Source organism: Hevea brasiliensis, unplaced genomic scaffold, assembly GCF_030052815.1.
Source record: "Hevea brasiliensis isolate MT/VB/25A 57/8 unplaced genomic scaffold, ASM3005281v1 Scaf413, whole genome shotgun sequence".
Taxonomy (NCBI): domain Eukaryota; kingdom Viridiplantae; phylum Streptophyta; class Magnoliopsida; order Malpighiales; family Euphorbiaceae; genus Hevea; species Hevea brasiliensis.
The window spans coordinates 53504-75892 of record NW_026614933.1 but is presented as its reverse complement, the minus strand read 5'-3'; the positions used below and the strand labels follow the sequence as shown (position 1 = coordinate 75892).

The window sequence follows — 22389 nt, the reverse complement described above, 5'->3', positions numbered from 1 at the left end:
ACCTCCAAAACAATAGCTAGGTTCAATAAAAAAGAAACAAATTCAGTTGACAGAATGAATATTTGAATCTCCTACATACTTAAAATATAGCAAAATTTAATCAACTAAACTAATTTGATAAAGCCATTAAATATAAAAATTTTATTTGAAACCAAAGTAAATAATAATAATAATAATGAAGTTAACAAAAATACGTCAGTTTTAGGAAACTGTAAAAGTAAAGTCAGGAAAGAAAAAAAAAATATAATAATAATAACTTTAATAAAAAAAAAAAAAAATGGGTTTCCACAAATTTATTGTAAAAGTTAGAATAAACGTCAGGAATTCTAGTTTCATATATATATATATATATATATATATATATATATATATATATATAGGAAAAATCTCTTCTTTAAAATTTTTAATCAAATTTTCTTGAATTTTTGAAATAAAATTAAGTGAAAAGAACAACTATATGATAGAAGCTAAAAATAAAAAATTATAATATATTAAATTATAATTAATTATTTACAAATTTAAATAAATTAATTTAATTTTTAATTATTTTCATTTAAAAATAAAAGATTATTATTTAAAAAAATTAAAAGAAAAACAAAATTATTATTTAATCCGCCTCTGTTATTAAGAAGGTAAAAAAAATGGGAAATAATCGTATTTAAAGAAATTAGGAAGCTCTAAATATAGAATTATCCTTTTTAAAATTCAAAAAGAAACCAAGAAGATATCCACTCAATTCAATGATTATAGCTTAGTAATTACGAAAAAAGCTTGGCCATGGAGAAGATAGAGAAATTGACATTAAAAATTGTTTAAGTTGATGATTGTATATATTAAATCATATAGCCAAAGATGAATAACATTTTTTTAAAATTTTGTGAAGAAAATTTAGATGTTAAGGAATGACTTTGAGACACTAATTTAGAGCGATGATAAGTTAAATTTAATTATATATTAATCTATAAATTGGTGATAACATGTCATGGGACATTACATTAAAATTATTATGTTGAGACTAAAAATTTTGACTCAAAAAATTATTTATTTTTCTATATATTTTTAGAGAGAAATAATTATTTGTCCCATTTATTATTGTCTTTAAATGTAATTAGAGATAAATATAGAAATAAATGTATATTTGATATTAATTTAATCTTTAGAGACAAATATATTTATCTATACTAATAACTTATAGAGAAAAAAATTGTCTCATTTTTCATTTTAATAAATTATATTATTTACTCCTAAATCTATTTTTAAAGACAAATTAAATTGTCCTTAATTGTTTATACTAAAATTTCTGAAGTTACTTTTAGAATCAAAAAAATTTGTCTCTGATAATATTTTCTAAAAATAAATTATCTTCTCATTATATATTAATTTCTTTATATCATTAATTATTAATATAAATGAATTTATTTGTCTTTAATAATATAATATTTATTTACTACTATAATTTAAATGAAATTTATTTAAATTACTAAAAATAATAAATATTATTTAAAATAAATAAATATAATTTTTTTTAAAAATAAATAATAATTAGCAACCCTGTATATAGAGTTCACTTAAAATGTCAAAGGGGGAGGATTACCTTTTATAAAAAAAAACTATCACTGCTCAAGTCTTTGAAAAAATAATGTGGAATATCGCTTTTTCTTTTTTTTTTTTTACAATTATTATTTTCTTAATTTATGATTTAGAATTTAAAATTTTCATTCATCATATAAATACTTTACCATAATAAAGAACTAATAACATGTTATATTATATAATCATATTTTATTATTTTATTACATTACTCGTATATTTTTAAGTACAAATTTAATTAAAAAATAAATATGTTAATATATGTATAATTAATAAATTCAAATCATCAAAATATTTGTAGTTTAATAAAAAAATGTTTTTATCAAATTTTTAAGTTTTTTTTAAGAAATTAATAACACTTGTTAGTTCAATGATTAATAACAATATGTTAATTAGAAGCTTTAATTATATAGATTAAAAGAAAAAAATATTTTTTTTATTTTAATATATGCAAACATAATACAATATAAATATAATTGTGTATGTATTTACATGTTTAATTTTTTAAAAATCACTTATATATATATATATTGAAAAAGGGAAATTTTTAGAGAAAAATTTAAAGAAAAAAAAAACCTTAAAGCTTCTTATATAAATAAAGTTAATCTTAATAAATTAGAAACAAATAATATAACATTTAGAGATTAATAAATTTTGCCTCAAAAAATTAATTATTAGAAACAAAAAAATAATACATTTAGAGACTAATAATAGGTTTTTACTTTGAAAAATTAATTATTAGAAACAAATAATATAATATTTAGAGACTAATAAATTTTTATCTCAAAAAAGGAGTCATTAGAAATAAATAATAATATTTAGAGACCAATAAAATTTTACCTTAAATAATGGTTATTAGTAACATATTTCTTATTTATCTCAATATATTTGTCTCTAAAAGACAATATTTATCATGACCCAATTTCTGAGACAGATCGACATTAGGGCTTGAGTTAGCATTAATTCCCTGAAGCCTGTAGTAAGTCTAACTATCTCTGACCTGACCATAAAACCCAATAAGGTAGTCCAATTTCAAGAAAATAAACGAATAGAGTTCGACTATAAATTAGACCATCCAACGGGGAGCATTTACTTATCGGATTAGTAAATAAATAAAATCAATAATACAAGAAACTCAACTCACCCTCACAATTTTCAAACCACAAATATCAAAATTTGGGAGTTCAGCTCCCTCTATCATCAATTGTAAATATTTCATATATCTATATAATCTCACATAATTAATTTTATAATTTCAGAACTAAGTTATTATAACTCGAATAAAAAAATATAACTATTGGTCTATGCAGAGTTCTAAATTTAAATAAAAGACAATAAAAGTCAATCAAAATATTTTCTACTTAAAATCATAATAATAGCAAAAAAATGATTGAAAATAACAATGATTGAAATTTAATGGTAAAATTAAATATATCTAAAAATATACGTTGCATATTTTTGTCAAACTGGACTTAGATCATCTATGGATCAGATATAGTTGAATGCCTATGTTAAATTTTTCCTAATTTGTTAATAAAAAAAATTATTATAATAAAATTACTCAATTTTAATTTTTTACAGTTTATATACTTATCAAGACTAGGTTTTTTTTTTTAATTTTATCTAATATATATTTTATTAAATTTATGATAAAATAAATTATTAATTACATAATACACGAGATTATAACTAAAAAAAATATTTGTTATTGTCAAATAAATATGACTTTGGAAATATTTTAAAAAAAGTCGATAGATTTTTAAAGTCAAAATATTTTGTCAATGAAAAATTAATTTCCCTTCCTCAAATACTTTTATAAATATATCTAATTAAAAGAAAAAAAAGATTTGACTAAGATTTTTAAGAGACCATGATTTCTCTCTCTCTAAAAATCTTTTTCCTTTTCGTCATCTTTGTTCTCCTCCACTTATTTTTTCTTCACTCCACCTCTTTTTTCTAACATTTAGGTAATCAATGGAGCCATTTTCTTACTTTTAATGGTGAACCCTCCTCTTTTCTTCCCCTTCTTATTTCTTTTATTTTCTACGATTTTGTGTTAATAATGATCTCTTATTTGGAGTTCATCTGTATTTATTGCCTTAACTTTTTAAAATTCATATATTAATTTATATGAATTAGAATTTTATGTGATTTGTTGATTAGTTATTTTGTTGGTAGTAAAAAAAAAAGACAAAATTTTATTTTCAAAAGCATATTTTATTTTATTAATTATAATCGCAGGCTCACAAAAACAAAAAAAAAAAAAAAATTAAAATAATGACTAGAAGTCAAAATCAAGTGAAATTTGCTTTCCATCGTTTCATTAATAATTATCCATTTCTGGGAATAGGATAATATATCTATGTGCATAATTGATCAGGATGTCATACTCAACTTTTAAATAGTTTTTGAATTTAATTGAAATTTACTCACTTTTATTAATTTGAGATTAAGACGTAATAACTGCTGAATTTAATTAAATTTTAAATATAAAATAGAATAATTTTAAAATAATTTAAATATTACTAAATTAAAATAATAAATAATATTAAAATAAATAAAATAATAAATAATATATATATATATATATATATATATATATATATATATATATATATAATATTACGCATAATAGTACTATAAGTTTAGTAAATTGTCCTTTTAGCTGATTTACAATTTTTTAAAAATTATTTAATGCAAATATTCAACGATTGCAAGCGTTCGTGTTGCATTCGTTCACGTGTGAGAGCCCACACGTAGAATGAGATATTATTGAAGGAAGATGTCAAGATTGAAGGAAGATGTCAAGATTTATCTTGTAAAAGAGCAGCTGCTGGCAGTAGCCGTCTCAAAACACAGGAGAGGAATGGATTACATGTACAGTGTCCTTGTTTGCTCAACTCTTTTCTTATCACTAGCTCTGGTTCTGTGCCTAAATGGAAAAAAGTGGGGAAAGGGAACCAAGAACCTGCCTCCAGGGCCTCCAGGATGGCCACTTTTGGGCAATATTTTCGATCTTGGAACCGTGCCCCATCAAACTCTGCAAGAGCTTAAGTTGAAGTATGGACCTGTGCTCCGGTTAAGACTAGGATCCATGGAAACGGTGGTGATACAGTCGGCCAAGGCTGCGGCAGAGCTGTTCAAGAATCACGACGCCAACTTCTGTGATCGTAAGTGTCTTGATGTGTTAACGAGTCATAACTACAGGGATGGGTCACTTGCAGTCGGCCAGTTTAGCCCGTACTGGCGCATGCTTAGGCGTCTTTGCTCTATGGAAATGATGTCCAATAAGCGAATCAATGAGACAACCTCCATACGGCGAAAATGCATTGATCAAATGATAAGGTAACGGAAAATTTTAAGGTGCATTTAATTTTAACCTTGATTGTTATTATATTTATCATACATATAACAGATTTTATCAAATAATTTCTCATAATTTTCATCTAATTGTAATCGATGAATATGATATATTCAGTATACATATAATAGATTTACTAAATAATTTCTTGTAACATTGGGTATTAAATATCGTTTTTTCTATGTGAATTAATCTTGTAACGGTCAATTTAGAAATTCAACTCCTAATACTTGTTTAGAGATAAGACTTTAATAATATTGAGTTATTTAATTATTTTATTTTATTTTGAATGTGATCACCTTCAAAATCTCCTATTCTTGAAATTTTTAGAATTGAGAGCTATTGCTTTCTTTAAAACACTTATATGATCTACTTTTAAATATATAACTCATTTACGACTTAATATAATAAAATGAGAAAAATCAATTCAAAGCACATAGTTAAAATTCTTCTGTTTTAGTAAAAAAAAGAAAAAAGTGGATCATAATAATTCATCCTATGTGAATGTTCACTAGGAGTATTGAAGATGATGCGACAGCTGGAGGTGCAAGGGGAGAATCAGTCGCAGTGAATTTACGTCACTATCTCTCCACAATGTTATTTAACATAGTTGGGAACCTCATGCTGTCACGAGACCTTTTGCATTCACAAAGTAAAGAAGGGTATGAATTCTTTCAAGCCATAGGAAAGACTACAGTGTGGGCAGGGAAGCCAAATGTAGCAGACTTTCTGCCTTTCTTGAAATGGTTAGATCCACAAGGACTAAAGAAGAACATGTTGAAAGACCTGGGACGAGCGATAGAGATTATTGAAGGGTTTGTGAAAGAGAGGATTGAGAAGCACAAACCGAATGAGAAGAAGGCTAAGGACTTCCTAGACACATTGTTGGAATTTGAAGGTGACGGAAAAGATTGGCAAGAGAAGATCCCACATGAAAAAATCATCATAATCATAATGGTAAGCGCATTAACATAACTTAATCCCAATTTGGCATTGAGGTTATGGATTAAAATCATGCTTCTAAAAAAAAAAAAAAAAAAAAAAAAATATATATATATATATATATATCGAAAAAAAAAGTTTGAAAAAACAATTTTATCATTTTAGAGTTCTTAGAATAAACATATGAAATTTAATTTTAAATTAGTTTTTAATATTTTTTCATAAATATATTTAAGAAATATTTTTATTAACTACAATTTTAACAACAATGTCAAACGGAAGTTAATAAATTCTAAATTATAATATTTTAGTTATGACTCAGCTACATAGTCTTTTTCTCTACTGTGGTTGCCTTTTTGCACAATAATTATGTTACATAAATCATGAAGTGAAGATAATTTCTTAAGAAGGAAGCACTTAGTTGCACTTAGTTAAGTACATTTTGGCTTAAAAATTATTAATTTTGTTTTTGTTTGATGTTGAAGGAAATGTTTATTGCTGGGTCAGACAGTACAAGCACAACAGTAGAATGGGCCATGACAGAGTTACTTCGCAAACCTGAAGCCATGAGAAAGGTTAAAGAAGAACTCAATGAAGTAGTTGGGGTAAATAGAAATGTTGAAGAGATTGACATAGAGAAGCTGCCATATTTGCAAGCTGTTTTAAAGGAAACACTTCGGTTCCATCCTCCAGTTCCTTTACTCGTTCCGAGAAATACAATACATGATACATATTTCATGGGGTACCACATACCCAAAGATACTCAAGTTCTTGTGAATGTATGGGCAATAGGAAGAGACCCAGATTCTTGGAAAGATCCATTATCCTTCAAGCCTGAGAGATTTCTTGGTTCAAGCATTGACTACAAAGGGCAAAATTTTGAGCTAATTCCATTTGGATCAGGGAGACGGATTTGTGTAGGTATGTTATTGGCTCAACGAATGGTTCTCCTTGGTCTTGCATCTTTAATTCAATGTTTTGACTGGGAGCTTGTCGAAGGGTCAATTCCAGAAACCTTAGATATGAGAGAAAACATTGGGATGTCAGTGAGAAAGCTTGTGCCTTTGAATGTCATACCCAAGAGACGTCTAAGGACCATGGCTACTTGAAAAACAAAAACATAGGCACTTTCAAGTTTAAAAGTTTAATTAATATGTGTGAGAAATGTATCTCTTAATAATTTAGAATCCCCTATCTAGATTGTACGGTTGTGTAATATGAACAAGAATAAATATCATGAACTTCAATAATTTTTTTTTTGAATTTTTTAATTGATTTTTGGGTTAATTTTTATCATTTTATTATATATAAATGGCTTATTTGACATTAACATTTGAACTATTATTGAAAAAAGTAACGCTTAAATATGTTAGTTGGAGATCACAAAAATTGAATTTTAATTTAAATTTAAAGACTTTATATATATATATATATATATATATATATATATATATATTTCAAACAATTTTTTTAAATTATGGTTTTAATGTTATTTAAAATAATGTTTTTTAAAAAATTAGATTGAAAACACAATCCCATGTACAAGTTCTATAAGTTGTCTAAAATATAAGGGATAATTTTTATTCATCATTTTTCAACTTTTGTTATTTATTTCATTTTTATTCTTTAATTTCAAATTATTTTAATAATTATTTAATTTTAATTTTATTTTAAAAAAATTCCCTTATCTTGTTATAGTGGGCTTCCAAATTATCAAAAAATTATAGTATTCTGCTCTCACTCTCCATTTTATCTCTTTCCCCATCTCTCTCACTATCTATTTATTAAATTTATTAATGAAACTATTATTTATTATATTTTTAATAAAATTATTTTATTTTAACATAATTTTTATTTATTAAATTTGGTAATAAAATTATTTTATTTGTTACGACCCAACTTATGGGCCGGACCAGCACTAGGACCTGGGCCGGCATAAAGCCCCCGAGGCCCATAGTAAGCCTTACTGTTCTCAAACCCATGACCAGGTCCACAATTTAGTCCCAAATTGCATATAAAATAATTTAAATTAAACTGTTATAATTTTATTTCGGGCCAACTTAACCCAGTAATTATCAGAAACTAAAATTAGGGGAGCCCAGCTCAACCCTGTTATATCATTTATAAACTATTTAAAACTCATAAAAATTTTTCATTTGTTAATACAAAAACTTAAATTAATACAGTCCCCGACAGGATTAATGCTACTACTAGTACATGCGGAGTTCTAAATTACGAATTTATATAATAATAATAATACAGTTAAGAAAATTTTATTTTCATAACCTGCGAGGAAAGGAACAGGTTATTCTGAAAAAGGTCTTCTCCTGTAGCCTTGAAAAATATTGTGAACAGGAGTGAGCATTTGACTCAGAGAGTAAAACATCAATTCTAACTATAATCTCTATAGCTATCTAAAGCTAATGCAACCTATGGAGTGAAATGCAACATCGTCATAAATTTCATACAAATCACATCAAAAAGGCAATTTGGTGCACTCACACACCCGAGAGTGTCAGACAATATATATATGGGAGCTGATCCCCTATATAGCCCTCTTAATCCAACCTCTGCCAGCGAAAATCTCAAGTCAAACTTTCGCTTAATAAACCAAATACGGGGTCCCAGCGAAGAACTCAAGCCGTGTCTACCCTGAAGGATCAGATCCCAGTGAAGATCTCAAGTCGTGTCTATCCTCCCTGTCCATATCCAACACCATATCACACGCACGCCAACGCACGTACACTGCTCCAAATTACCACAAACAACATCCATGGCACTTTAACAGATGTGAATGCAACATAAAACGTGCCTAGAGTTTAACTACATAGATATATACATATAAGTTATGCATGGGCATGCTTGAACATATAATAATATCGAAATTACAATTAAAATTAATATTTTACTCACAGTATACTGAGGGCTATTGTGGCTGCTGGATGGAGGAGAATAGCTGATATCGATCACCTAATAATTAAATTATAAATTTATTAGTACTAAGTTAAAATAAAACTCTAAAGAGGCAACAGACAGCTTAATTCATGCCGAAATCTGGCAGAGTTTCCCCTATACCTGGGACTTACCCAACCTGCAAAAGGCTTCAAAATACACTTCTATATCTGCCAATCACACAATCACAACTCATTCACATCACAAGGCCCCTCCTGGGCCCACCCAAATAGTCAACAACCATAATTCAAAAAATTATAATTTAGTCCCTATAACTAGCACTTTTGCAAAAACTATCCAAATGAGCTCTAAAAATTCTAAAATTTTGCCCCATGGTCCTTAATAATATTATGAGGCTATTGCAAAAGGAATTATAATTTTTTGATCATCCACGAATATTTTATTCAAGAATATTACTCAATTCCATAAGTTTCCAACAGCTAACATATTCTTAATTCAACCCAATTCAATATTCACATATTTAAACCTCCATCCTCAAGCTTCAACCAATTATATAAAATTTAAATATCATAATTTCAAATAATCTTATATACCCATATGCTAAAAATCTAACTAAAATCCATCTATATTTTTTTTCAAAAATATTCTACAATCACTCAAAAATACAACAAACATCATAGAATGTCTCAAAATAATTTTACTTTTATCATATATTTTTCTTAGAATTTTTCTCTAATTTTTCCTGTTTAAGAAGCACTACATTTATGCTCCACAGGCAGGGAAATAATAAAAATAATCTTACCCGAAGCTTATCTGTGTCTCAAAAATTTATGAGGAAGCCTCTGGAAGTTGAATCATCTCCAAAGCTCACTGGAGCCACCGTCGGAACCACCGAGCAAGATGGCAAGCCGCCGGTCGCCGGCGACATTTGCCGGATCTGATCAAACTATCATGTTCTTCTCCTCTCCCTCAGTCCATAGGTGGTCTTGGATCGTCAATTCAACATTCGGATTGTCCTAGATCTGACCAAAAAGCTTAAAAAACTCGAAATTTCTCTCCTCCATATCTCACTCATCCGACCTCTATTTGTTGCAAAATTGGTAGGAAAGAAAGCTCTCGGAACAAGCTTTCCAACGCCACCTGAATCGCCTCGATTGGACGTCGGATGAAGCCGGAATAGCGACGGGAAGCCATTGCCCACTGTGCGCGTTTTCTCTCTCTTCTGTCTCTCTCTTGCCACCGCGTATGGCGGTGCTACCGGCCGACTGGTGGCTCGCCGGCGTCGCCTGAAGCCGCTTGGTCGCCGATCAGTGTAGAGAAAAGGGAGAGAAGAGATGAGGGAAAGAGAGATGCATGAGGGAGAGAGGGGGTGGGTGCTGGTTTTTTTTGCTATTTGGTTTTTTTTTTTGAAATTCTAGGAATGAACCTGAATAGATTCATCCCTGGAAAAATTTTCAATTTTTAAATGTTTAATTTAATTTTTAATTTATTTATTTATTTATTATTATTAAAATTTTGGGTTGTTACATTATTTTTTAATAAATCTTATTTCTTAAAATTTAATTATAAAACTATTTGTTAGTTCATCTTTTCTTTCTTGTTACGATTTATTATTTATTATTATTAATTTAAAATTTATTAAATTAATTATCTTATTATACCAGACAAATTATAAGAGTAATGAAAAAGAATATTACATGAATTTTGAGAATATTTTATTTCACACAGTTGATCTTATAGTAGTTGATCCTTCATATTTCTTTTTAAAATTTCGTCTATCATAAATAAAAAAATAAAATATAAAAATTTACATACAAAATAAAATAAAATGTTCTCAAAATTCTTCATTAATATGATATGTAATTTTTTTGGTTATTTCTTTTATTGACCATTAATAAGTCCAATAATTATTGAAGAAATAAAATATTATTGAAGTTAGTATTACAACGCAGCAATAAGTCCAATTATAGTTTCTATGTATTGCAAAAGTGCATAAATTATAAAAAAAATAAAGTAAACATATCACAACAATAAAATTTACCCTTTTAATATATGTTACATCGCTAGTTATGCCTTTTTCTATTAGTTTTAATAAAATCATAAATTATAAATTCAAAACTATTTGTCCATAATCCTATTTCATAATTGCATAATTCTCTAATTCCCCTTTGTACATAATATAATATATTTATTATTTTAATTACTTTATATATCATAACGGGTGTCTCTTCAACTGCATGAATAATATTGCACTTATCAATGTATAAGAATTTTTTTCTCTTGAATTCTATATCCTTTATTTATATTAAGCGAAAATCTTTTTCCTTCCATGGGATTGCAATGAACTATAGTACTTTTTTCTTGGATTATGCCATTCTTTATTTTAGACCGAAGTCTCTCTTACTTCATGAGATTGTAATAGATAATAGTTTACTCTTCTTAGACTATATTCTTTCTTCATCTTAAGCCAAAATATCTAACCATTTATAGGACTACAATAGGTAAAACCTCTCATTAATGAATAAAATAAAATGATATCTCCATAAATACTCTTATATAATATTAATGTCTTTAATGCTAATCTAATTAGAAATTTGACTTAATTTAAAAAAAAAATAAAACATTAATATTGCAAGTATCTTCTCCATCTATACAGAAAGAAGTCTTGAAAAAAAAAAAAAAGGGAATTAACCAACCTCTTTAATTTGACAAGAGACACAGAACTATTGAGGGCCACAACACTCGGTTAAAAGGTCCTTTTCCAAATAATAATATAAATTAAACAATTCTCACGAAATGGTATTATCCCCAACAGGAGATCATACCAAACATCAATTGCTTTGGCATAATAATTAATTTGTTTGAATACTTTTTATTTTTGCCAAGTATTCAAACAAATTAATTATTATGCCAAAGCAATTGATTTCTATCTCATATGATGAAATGCCAATAAAAATATCTATCCACTAGCTTGTGGGGTCACACTCAACCTTTCAATTTTTGGGTTGAATTGAAATTTGAATTTAAAACCTGATAATTTTAAAGCAATTTAAAATTTATTAGTTTTAATTTTATTTTTTATTTTTTATGTCATAAATATGATATCTAAAATATTTTTTAATCAATAATTTAAAATTATAACAATAATGATAAAAATTGAAAAATTATTAAGTATATCATTTTAACAACAATTATTGAAATTTAACTGCCAAATCAAATACATCAATTTTTTTTTTTTATACTTTTAGGCCAACTTTCACTTACTGATAGTTACTAAAACTTTTGGTTTTCTTTTTGAACGATTTATTAATATTTAAGATTATTTAAGGTTAGGAGTTTTCTCAAATCACACTAAAAAAAAAAAAAAAAACTTTAGTTATTAAAATTATTAACTATTTTAGGAGGATTTTAGTTAGTAATTCCACTTACCATCTAATTACCAACTACAAGTAGATAGTACATTAATTAGGTGACAAAAATTTTAGTATGTAATTGGTGGAGATATGGTTGGTCTTAACATGGGTAGATCGTAGGGATAAAGGAATTAGCGGCCATTTATTAAGCATTATTTAGTCAGTAATTACTTACTAATTATTTTAGTCGGTAATCATTGGTTATTGTTAATTAATCGGTAATTACTGACTAAACAGATATTAGGTAATTATTTTATATTTTTTTCATGTTAAATAATATAATTTGAAAATTAAAAAAATCAACTACCATTTACTTAGTTTGTAATTTATTCTTTTAATAACTAAAAATACCGACTAAATAAAATGGTTATATAAATTTTTATTTTAAATAATATCGTTTGGTCGGTATTTTTTTATAATTTTTTTTATTAATTATAGACCAATTTAATTGGTTCATATTTTTTATTTATAATTTCTTTTAAAGTTTTCAAATTAGGATTAATTCTATTATTGATTTAAAAGTTAAAAATTCATTAAAATTACTAATAATAATAATAATAATAATAATCTATTTATATATAATCGTGAAAAGAAAAAATATTAATTTTGCCAAAGATGCCCTTCATTCTTTAAATTAACTATAATTATATTTTTATTATTTAAATTAATTTTAATATTTATATAAATTTAAAATTCTTACTCTACTCAAACTTAACTTTAATTTTAATTAATTAAAATATGAAATTAATATATATATAAAGGACATTATGGAAAATAATAGGCATTTGTATTGTCCTTTATGGGCGTTTGTATTGCCCATAATGTCCTTTATGATTTATATTTTATTAAAATTAATTAATTAAAAACACAAAATGCATTATAGATAAAAATCAGAGGAAAGCAATGAATTCTTCGATGCGATAGACACCAGCTTTTGCAAGATGATCAGCTAGAGAATTAGCTTCCCGAAAAGTACGAGTGAAGGGGACTCGAGGCAGAGAAGCAATCAAGTTGGAAATCTCATTAATGTAGCTGCAAGTCTCCAAGGCTCAGGTAAAGTACCTTGTATCCAGGAGAGAGCATTCTGAGAATCAGATTCAAAAGTAAGATTGTGAGGGATGGAATTAGAAGAAAAGAGCTACTTGGTGATTAATAAGGCCTTATGAATTGATCTAATCTTAGCTTGATTGGCATCCGTTACTCCTATAGGACAAAAGAAAATGCATTTGATGACCCCCAGTTAATCACCAAGTACACCACCAATTCCGCTAATTCTAAGATTCCCAATTGAGGAACCATCTGTGTTCCATTTCTACCAAGAAGGTGGAGGGGACCAAAGGAGAGCTGGATGATTTTTCTTAGGATTGGTCCAAAGTTTAATGCTATTAACCTCGTGCATAAGCTGAGAGCCAGAATAAGGAAAGTCATCGATTATGCATTTTATCCAAGTGGAGATCCAATGAAAAATGATGCTGCAAATAGTAATGAAGCGATGATATGCGCCATTGAAAATGACATTCTGTGATAGCAGGATAAATAATCTGATAGCATAGAAAGTTGTTGAATTTGAAGAGAGAGTTGATCAAATTATGTTTTTAATTTATTTTAATTTGGGTTATATAAGTGATTAAATTACTTTACATAATGTTTAATTAAGTAAATGTTGCAATCCAATCACTTATATATTGCCCTTTTACTTCATATTCTTTCGATATGAGATTCCAACACTCTCCTCTCAAGTTGTCACTTGAAAATAATAGGAGTTCAATTATACGATCTTATGGATGGTGAAATCAGTAGTCGATCGAACTTTGATACCATGTTAAATTTAGAGAGAGTATTGGTCAAATCATGTTTTTAATTCATTTTAGTTTAATCTTATATAAGTGATTATATTACTTTACATATCAAAATGACTAATTAAGTTAATATTATAACTCAATTACTTGTATAATACCCTTTCACTTCATATTATTTTGACGTGGAATTCCAACAAAAGCACACATCCAAAAGTCACCTTGCACTTTGCCATAAGTCAAGGACCGCCATTGAACAAATAAGCATGAGAGATTCTTTGGGAAGCAAAATGAAATGCCTCACCATCTCAAAAAGAAATTCCAAACCTTAGAAGAGAAGCTATAATGGATCAACAGACGAGTGGAGGATTCGCCAAAAATTCCACAAAAAGGACATTTATTGTCCGCAAAAGGAATTAATCCAATGCCAAAGGAGTCAATCCTTACTGGAATTCTCCTCATGGCTCCTGGATTTGACTTTTCAACCTTGTTCGCTTTCTTGGCAGCCTGCTCTTCCTTAGTCAGCCTGGATTTGGACTTTGTCACACTAGGCCCACATACGCAACCCATCACATGCCCCATCGGCTTGCTCAATTTGGGCTTAGTTTTTTTCACCCCAAATAGGCCTAATTCCTTTGCGTTGGTCCAGCCCTTACATTTGCATGTCATGCATGCCCCGTAAATCCTCGTCTTACCATACTCATGATCATCATATTCCAAAGTCCCATTTGTAAATTTTAGACATGCCCCATGATGAGTGGGCTGTGGTTGGTGGGAATTAAACCTGTGACCAAGATCCTTCTTTCTGCCGGCAAACGACATAAGCGACACATCTTTTGTGTAATATTTTTACAAAATATAACACTTCAAAACTATATAAAATGATTTCTTTTATTAATTTAGATAATATTATATTTTTAAAATAATTAATAATTACTAACCTTCAACTATTGCAAAGACAATTAAAAATTCTTCTTCACCCACTTACAATTTGAATAATTAATGGTAATTGTTAACTTGAATTATTCACTATCTTTTTATATCATCGTATATAAATTTTTTTATTTATTGTGTTATATAATTTATTATATTAGCATTTATTTTTCATTGATATAACTAAATTTATTATTATAAAATTTTAATTTTGAGTATTTCTTTATTATAAATAACTAAATATCATTTAAAAGATTAATTAAAGATTTGATTTTTTTTAAAAGCATTTACATATTAAAATTTAACTAAATATATTTTAACATAAAAAATATATAATAATATTAATTATAATAAAAGTTTTATTATTAATTTTTAATATTTATTTAATAGTATATTGATTCAACCTCGATTAAATTTTAAATTTTTAACCCTCTCTTTATCAATTCAGAATGGACCGGTTTGAAAACCTTGATTGGTGCATCACTCTATATTCTACAACTTAAACAATATATTATTTATTTTTAACTTTATCTAATATATATTTTTCAATCTATGATAAAGTGTTATTAAATGCATAACACATGAGATTATAACTAATAAAGAAATATTTGATATTTTAGAATAAATATGACTTTGGAAATATTTTCATAAAAGTTAATAGATATTAAGTCAAAATATTTTTCCAATGAAATTATAAATTCCCTTTCTCAAATATTTTTATAAATACATCTAATTTAAAAAAATTTAACTAGCGTTTTTAGAGAGATCATAATTTCTCGTTCTATCCAAAAATCTTCCTTCTTTTCTTGAACTTTGCCTCCTACACCTCTTTTTCTTCACCCCCACCTTCTTTTTTCTAGCCTCTAGATGGTCATTGTCATTGGAGTGACTTTCTCTAATAATCTTTCTACTCCTCCACCTCTTTTCTTAGCTCCAACTATCTTTTTCTAACCATTGGCTAGTCATTGGAGCGATTTTCTAACTTTCGATGGTAACCCCTTCTCTTTTTTTTTTCCTTATTTCTTTTGTTTTCTATGATTTGTGTTAATAATGATCTCTCATTTGGAATACATCTTTATTTATTACCTTAATTTTTAAAATTTATATATTAGAATTTTGTTTCGTTTGTTGATTTGTTGTTTTATTGATAATGTAGAAAAATAGACAAAATCTTATTTTTAAGAGCATATCTTATTTTGCTAATTATCATAGCAAACTCATGGAAACAAATAATGACTAAAAATTGAAATTAAGCGGAGTAAGCTTTCCATCGTTTAAATCAGTTGAATTGCTTTATCAACTCAATTTATGCCATCAAAATAAAATAATTATTCATATATTTAGTTTTTAAAATTTATTTAATAGAAAATTCAATTTTATAAGAAGATTTTGTACTGTTTTTCTTTTTAATGAATGTCTTTTTCTCTCTTTCTAAAACCCAATACATATATACATCCCATTAAAAGTTAATTTCTCTTCTTATCTTGTTGTCCGTTACTAGGAGTGTGTGTAGCTTAACTTATGAAAATTAGCTTATAAATGCCTAGTGTTTATAAATTAATTTGAGCTAATAAGCATTTAAAATTTTAAATAGTTATGCATTCGGTTAAAGTGTTTATAAAAGACTGATAAGTAATTAATGTATTTGTTAAAAAATAATTTATAAGCACATTAATTATGAAAATGACTAAAAATAATATTAATGAGTTAAATTAATATAATATGATAAAATATTCAGTCAAACTGACTTATAAGCACAAAGCTTATAACACCAAAATAAAAACAAATTTAATTAAAACTTGAATTTAAAATAGAATAATTTTAAATATTAATAAATTAAATAATATTGACTTAATTTTTTATTTTTTTAATTTTGAGCATTTCATAAATATGATATCTAAAATAATTTTTAATTAATAATTAAAATTGTTATAATAATATATTAAAATTTGAAAATTTTCTAATTATTTTTAATAACAATTATTATCATTTAACTGCTAAATCAAAAATATCTAACTTGTTTTTCAAATATTTTCATGTTGACTAATACGCATTAATATTCAACTATTGCAAGCGCTCAAATTGCACGTAGTCAAATGTGAGAGCCCACACGTAGAATTGATATTATTGGAGGAAGATTTCAAGATTTATCTTATAAAAGAGCAGCTGCTAGCAGTAGCTGTCTCAAAACACTAGAGAGGAATGGAGTACATCTACGGTTTCCTAGTCTGCGCAACTCTTTTCTTATCACTGTTTCTGGTTCTATGCCAAAATGGAAAAAAGTGGGGAAATGGAACAAAGAACCTGCCTCCAGGGCCTCCAGGATGGCCCCTCTTGGGCAATATTTTCGATCTTGGAACCGTGGCCCATCAAACTCTACAGGAGCTGAAGTTGAAGTATGGACCTGTGCTCCGGTTAAGACTAGGATCCATGGAAACGGTAGTGATACAGTCGGCCAAGGCTGCGGCGGAGCTGTTCAAGAATCACGATGCCAGCTTCTGTGATCGTAAGTGTCTTGATGTATTAACGAGTCATAACTTCAGAGATGGGTCACTTGCAGTTGGCCAGTTTAGCCCATACTGGCGCATGCTTAGGCGTCTTTGCTCGATAGAAATGATGACCAATAAGCGAATCAATGAGACAGCCTCCATGCGGCGAAAGTGCATTGATCAAATGATAAGGTAACAGAAAATTTGAAGGGGCATTTAATTTTGACAATTGATTGTTATTATATTTATCATACATATAACAGATTTATCAAATAATTTCTCATAATTTTGATTTCGTTATAGTCAATGAATATGACGAATCCGTTGTACATATAATAAATTTACTAAATAATTTCTTGTAATATTGAGCGTTGAATAACACTTTTTCTATGTGAATTAGCTTCGTAACGGTCAATTTACAAATTTAACTGTTAATGCTTGTTTTTTTTTCCATTTGTTTTTTCTGGGTTTTGATATAATTATAGTATTTTTAGAGATGGACTTTAATGCTATCGATTAGTCAATCATCTTATTTTGCGCTTTTTTTTTTTTTTTTTTGTATGATCACCTTCAAATCTCTTATTCTTAGCTACAGTTGCTGTTTTGCAACAATCTGTCTTGAATTTTTTAGAATTGGCAGCTATTACTTTCTTTAAAACACTCATATTTTATCTAGCTTATATGATATGCTTTTAAATATATACCTCTTATATAATAAAATGGTGAAAACCAATTCAATGCACATAGTTCAAATTCTTTTTTTTATTTTAGCAAAAAGAAAAAAAGTGGATATAATAATTCATCCTATGGGAATGTTCGCTAGGAGTATTGAAGATAATGCAGTAGCTGCAAATGCAAGGGGAGAATCAATCGCAGTGAATTTACCTCGCTATCTCTTCATAATGGCATTTAACGTAGTTGGGAACCTCATGCTGTCACAAGACCTTCTGGATTCGCAAAGTAAAGAAGGGTATGAATTTTTTCAAACCCTGGGAAAGATTTTAGTGTGGGCAGGGAAGCCAAACGTAGCAGACTTTTTTCCATTCTTCAAATGGTTAGATCCACAAGGACTAAAGAAGAACATGTTGAAAGACATGGGACGAGCATTGGAGATTATTGAAGGGTTTGTGAAAGAGAGGATTGAGAAGCACAAACGGAATGAGGAGAAGGCTAAGGACTTTCTAGACACATTGTTGGAATTTGAAGGCGACGGAAAAGATTGGCAGGAGAAGATTCCATATGAAAAAATCATCATAATCATAATGGTAAGCACATTAACATCATAATTAACTACATTTTGGATTAAAATTAATTAATTTTGTTTGCGTTTAATCTTGAAGGAAATGTTTGTTGCCGGGTCAGAGACTACAAGCACAGTAATAGAATGGGTCATGGCAGAGTTACTTCGCAAACCTGAAGCCATGAGAAAGGTTAAAGAAGAACTCAATGAAGTTGTTGGAGTAAATAGAAATGCTGAAGAAAGTGACATAGAGAAGCTGCCATATTTGCAAGCTGTTTTGAAGGAAACACTTCGGTTGCATCCTCCAGTTCCTTTACTCGTTCCGAGAAACACAATACAAGATACAAATTTCATGGGGTACCACATACCCAAAGATACTCAAGTTCTTGTGAATGTATGGGCAATAGGAAGAGATCCAGATTCTTGGGAAGATCCATTGTCCTTTAGGCCTGAGAGATTTCTTGGTTCAAGTATTGACTACAAAGGGCAAAATTTTGAGCTACTTCCATTTGGATCAGGAAGGCGGATTTGTGTAGGTATGTTATTGGCTCAACGAATAGTTCTCCTTGGTCTGGCATCTTTAATTCACTGTTTTGACTGGGAACTTGAGAAGGATTCAACCCCTGAAACCTTAGATATGAGAGAAAGGATTGGGATATCAGTGAGAAAGCTTGTGCCTTTGAATGTCATACCCAAGAGACGTCCAAGGAAAGTGACTACCTGAACAATATATATATATATATATTTCAAGTTTAGTTTACATAGGAGGAGCATTTCCTAATAATTTAGGATCCTCTACATAGATTGTGTTGTTGTGTAATGTATTGTATGAACAAGAATAAATATCATGAACTTAAATAATCATTTATTTCTTTGAAGTTTTTAATTAATTTTTGAATTAGCTTTTATCATTTTATTATATATAAAGGCTAGTATTGCAATTTCAGCTATTATTGTGAAAAGCAGTACCTTAAATATATGAAAATTCTCGTTTAAACTCGATTCACTATAAACTCAAAACATAAATATGTGAGATCATATATTTAATAAGTGGGTCTCACAATATATTTTGTGTCTTAGTTTCATGGTAGACCAAGTTTAGGCAAGAAAAATCCTTAAATAAGTTAGTTAGAGATCATTTAAAATTAGTTTTAATTTAAATTTTAACATATTTTAATTACAAAAATTTCAAACAATTTTTTTAAATTACTTTTAAACGGTATTTAAAATATTGCTTTTTTTTTTTCAAAAATTAGATTGAAGCCACAATCCTATATACAAGTTGTATAAGTTGTTTTACTAATATATTTAAAGTAAATCATATAAGCAAGGTAAAATACAAGGGGAATTTACCCATTGTATTTTAACTTTGATGTTTGTTTCATTTTTATCCATAATTTCAAATTGTTTCAATAAAATTATTCAACTTTAATTTTATTTCAGAAAAAGTTCCTTTAACCTATTATATTAGGCTTCCAAGTTGTCAAAAAAAAAATTATTATTTTGGCCCACTCTTTCTTCTCTTTTCCCCTTTCTTACATTCTTGATAGTCAAATTAATTCATGATTATTTATTAATAAAATTGTTTTATTTTAATAAAATTTTTGTTTGTTAAATTTACTAACAAAATCTTTTTGTTTTCAATAAATTTTATTTCTTATTTATTTATAAAATTATTTGTTAGTTTATCTTTCCTTTCTATTTATTACTGATTTGTTATTTATTATAATTAATTTAACTAATGTTAATTTAAATTTTATTAAATTAATTATTTATTTTACCAAGACCAATTATAAAAGAGATGACAAAAATATTGTACATTATATCATGGGGTACTTTTGAGAATATTTTATTTAGTAGAGTGGATCCTATACTAGTCGATCCTTTATTTCTGATATTGTCGTAATTCTCTAGGTATCCAAATGATGAATATTGGATATTCGGATAACCTAAAATCAAGAAAAGGTGAGGCCAATAGTTTTTTGGCAACCATTCCGATGCTTAAGTTAGTCCCAATATCAAGATATTAATCAAACAACATTTCAATTGTGTGTTCAAAAAGAATGTACTTGAGTAGGTGTTATAGCAATTTCGAACTTATTTGCAGCTATACTTCATGGAATAGTACTATCAACGTGATTCCCAGCGAAGATCATGCTAAGTGTACTCTAAAGCAACTGTCTTGTCTATGCTATTCCGATCTATGGCTCGACTTACCGGTCTTCCGATCACCTATTTGTTGAAAATTCAAATGATCCTGCATATGTGGTCAGACCAGTCTCCCAAAGATCAGAGATCTACAGCTTGTAGAACTCTTTGGTTCCCTAATAACAAGATCTAACCCTTGTCAAATCAATAATGGGCATGAGCCATCCCGAACCCTTGTCAACTCCAGTACAAGTTAAAATATATGTTAAAATTGTAATTTAATCAAACAAATAAAAGAAATTTGGGAATTTGAAGTTTAAGGTATGAAAATGCAAAACTCAATTTAAACAACTAGCTAATTTAATAAATGACTAAAATTAAGTAAACAAGGTATTGTTAAAGATAACTAGCAAAACAAGATTAACTAAAGAATTTAAAATTAGAATTCAAGCCATAATGGATTAAAAGACTATTTTGGAGTTAGGGGTTCCTATTCAAGTTGATTTGGAATTTTTTCTAAATAGCTTAATTTATGAAATTTATGGGTTTAAAGAAGACTTATTCTTATATCCTTTGAAATCTCTTTTGAGTGAAATAAATAGTATTATAGTTGACGAAATCCTACTTTCGTGGTATTTAGATCAACTAAAACTCATTAAGAACTTCAATTAATCTATAAAACACTCTTAATCCTTAATCTATTTCTAAATCTAAGTTAATTAAGTTCAATTTCTTGATTATCTATCCATTGATTTTCTCCTTTTAGTTATTCAATCAAAGATTAAGAATAATACTTAATGAGGCCCTGCACTAAGCATGTCAATAAGTACCTAAGAAATGGATTAAACCTCATAAGTTTCATTCAATTGGGAATAACCTAGTTTCAATCCACAAAATCTCCCCGACTACACAATCTAAGAAAACTACTCACAATCCATGTTAATTACAAGAAAATCAAGGTATAGAAGAAGGAATAAAAACATGAAAACAAGCTAAGAACTGAAAAACTTGATTGGTAACAATGAAAAATTTGGTGAAGATGAGCCAAAATTCGAGCTAGACCATGGAGGAAGCTTGAAGATGACTCGTCTTTCTCAACTTCTTCTTCGATTCTTTTTCTTCTTTGCGTTTTTTTTTTTTTTTTTAGTTTTTCCTTTCTTTCATCTTGAGGAAAGAATGAGATAAGATGTTTTATCTATCCTCTAATAAAAACCTTAGATTAGGCTAAAAATGGATCTTGTGTAAAGTCATTGCACATGTGTAAAAATGCCACATTAGCTTAATTCAGTAAGCATGGCTGTGCAGGTACTTTGATAAACTCATTTTATATAAGTATTTTAGGGTAATTTTGTATCCATTTTGCCCTTTTTAGTTTAGTAATTTTATGCTCTTAATGCTTATTTTAGTTAATTTGTTAATTTTAGTTAATTTTGTTAATTTCTCTTCTCAACTCATCAACATTAGGGACACAAAGTCTAGTGCCATAACGATACTGGGCACAAATAGCAGACACAAATGCTGGGCATAGGTACCAATTCAAAACAAAAGTTAATTTTCATAAATC

The 22389-nt window shown here is 27.8% G+C and overlaps 2 protein-coding genes across 2 annotated transcripts; both read left to right on the top strand.

The window, feature by feature from the left end:
• The first annotated feature begins 4385 nt into the window (after nucleotides 1–4385).
• On the top strand, nucleotides 4386–7017 carry LOC131177347 (iridoid oxidase-like). The gene is made up of 3 exons (XM_058142315.1): nucleotides 4386–4935; nucleotides 5467–5908; nucleotides 6379–7017. The coding sequence occupies exons 1-3, from the start codon at nucleotides 4457–4459 to the stop codon at nucleotides 7000–7002; spliced, it is 1545 nt and encodes a 514-aa protein (XP_057998298.1). The 5' UTR covers nucleotides 4386–4456; the 3' UTR covers nucleotides 7003–7017.
• Nucleotides 7018–17150: 10133 nt separating this feature from the next.
• LOC110651347 (iridoid oxidase-like) lies at nucleotides 17151–19549 on the top strand. The gene is made up of 3 exons (XM_058142317.1): nucleotides 17151–17629; nucleotides 18261–18702; nucleotides 18778–19549. The coding sequence occupies exons 1-3, from the start codon at nucleotides 17151–17153 to the stop codon at nucleotides 19399–19401; spliced, it is 1545 nt and encodes a 514-aa protein (XP_057998300.1). The 3' UTR covers nucleotides 19402–19549.
• Nucleotides 19550–22389: the final 2840 nt, after the last annotated feature.

What these genes read in the sequence shown, in the direction of transcription:
- LOC131177347 (XM_058142315.1), top strand. Translation starts at nt 4,457, where the DNA reads ATGGATTACATGTACAGTGTCCTTGTTTGCTCAACTCTTTTCTTATCA. An exon ending in TGCATTGATCAAATGATAAG is followed by an intron (nt 4,936 to 5,466) that starts GTAACGGAAAAT and finishes AATGTTCACTAG; the next exon opens with GAGTATTGAAGATGATGCGA. An exon ending in AAATCATCATAATCATAATG is followed by an intron (nt 5,909 to 6,378) that starts GTAAGCGCATTA and finishes TTGATGTTGAAG; the next exon opens with GAAATGTTTATTGCTGGGTC.
- LOC110651347 (XM_058142317.1), top strand. Translation starts at nt 17,151, where the DNA reads ATGGAGTACATCTACGGTTTCCTAGTCTGCGCAACTCTTTTCTTATCA. An exon ending in TGCATTGATCAAATGATAAG is followed by an intron (nt 17,630 to 18,260) that starts GTAACAGAAAAT and finishes AATGTTCGCTAG; the next exon opens with GAGTATTGAAGATAATGCAG. An exon ending in AAATCATCATAATCATAATG is followed by an intron (nt 18,703 to 18,777) that starts GTAAGCACATTA and finishes TTAATCTTGAAG; the next exon opens with GAAATGTTTGTTGCCGGGTC.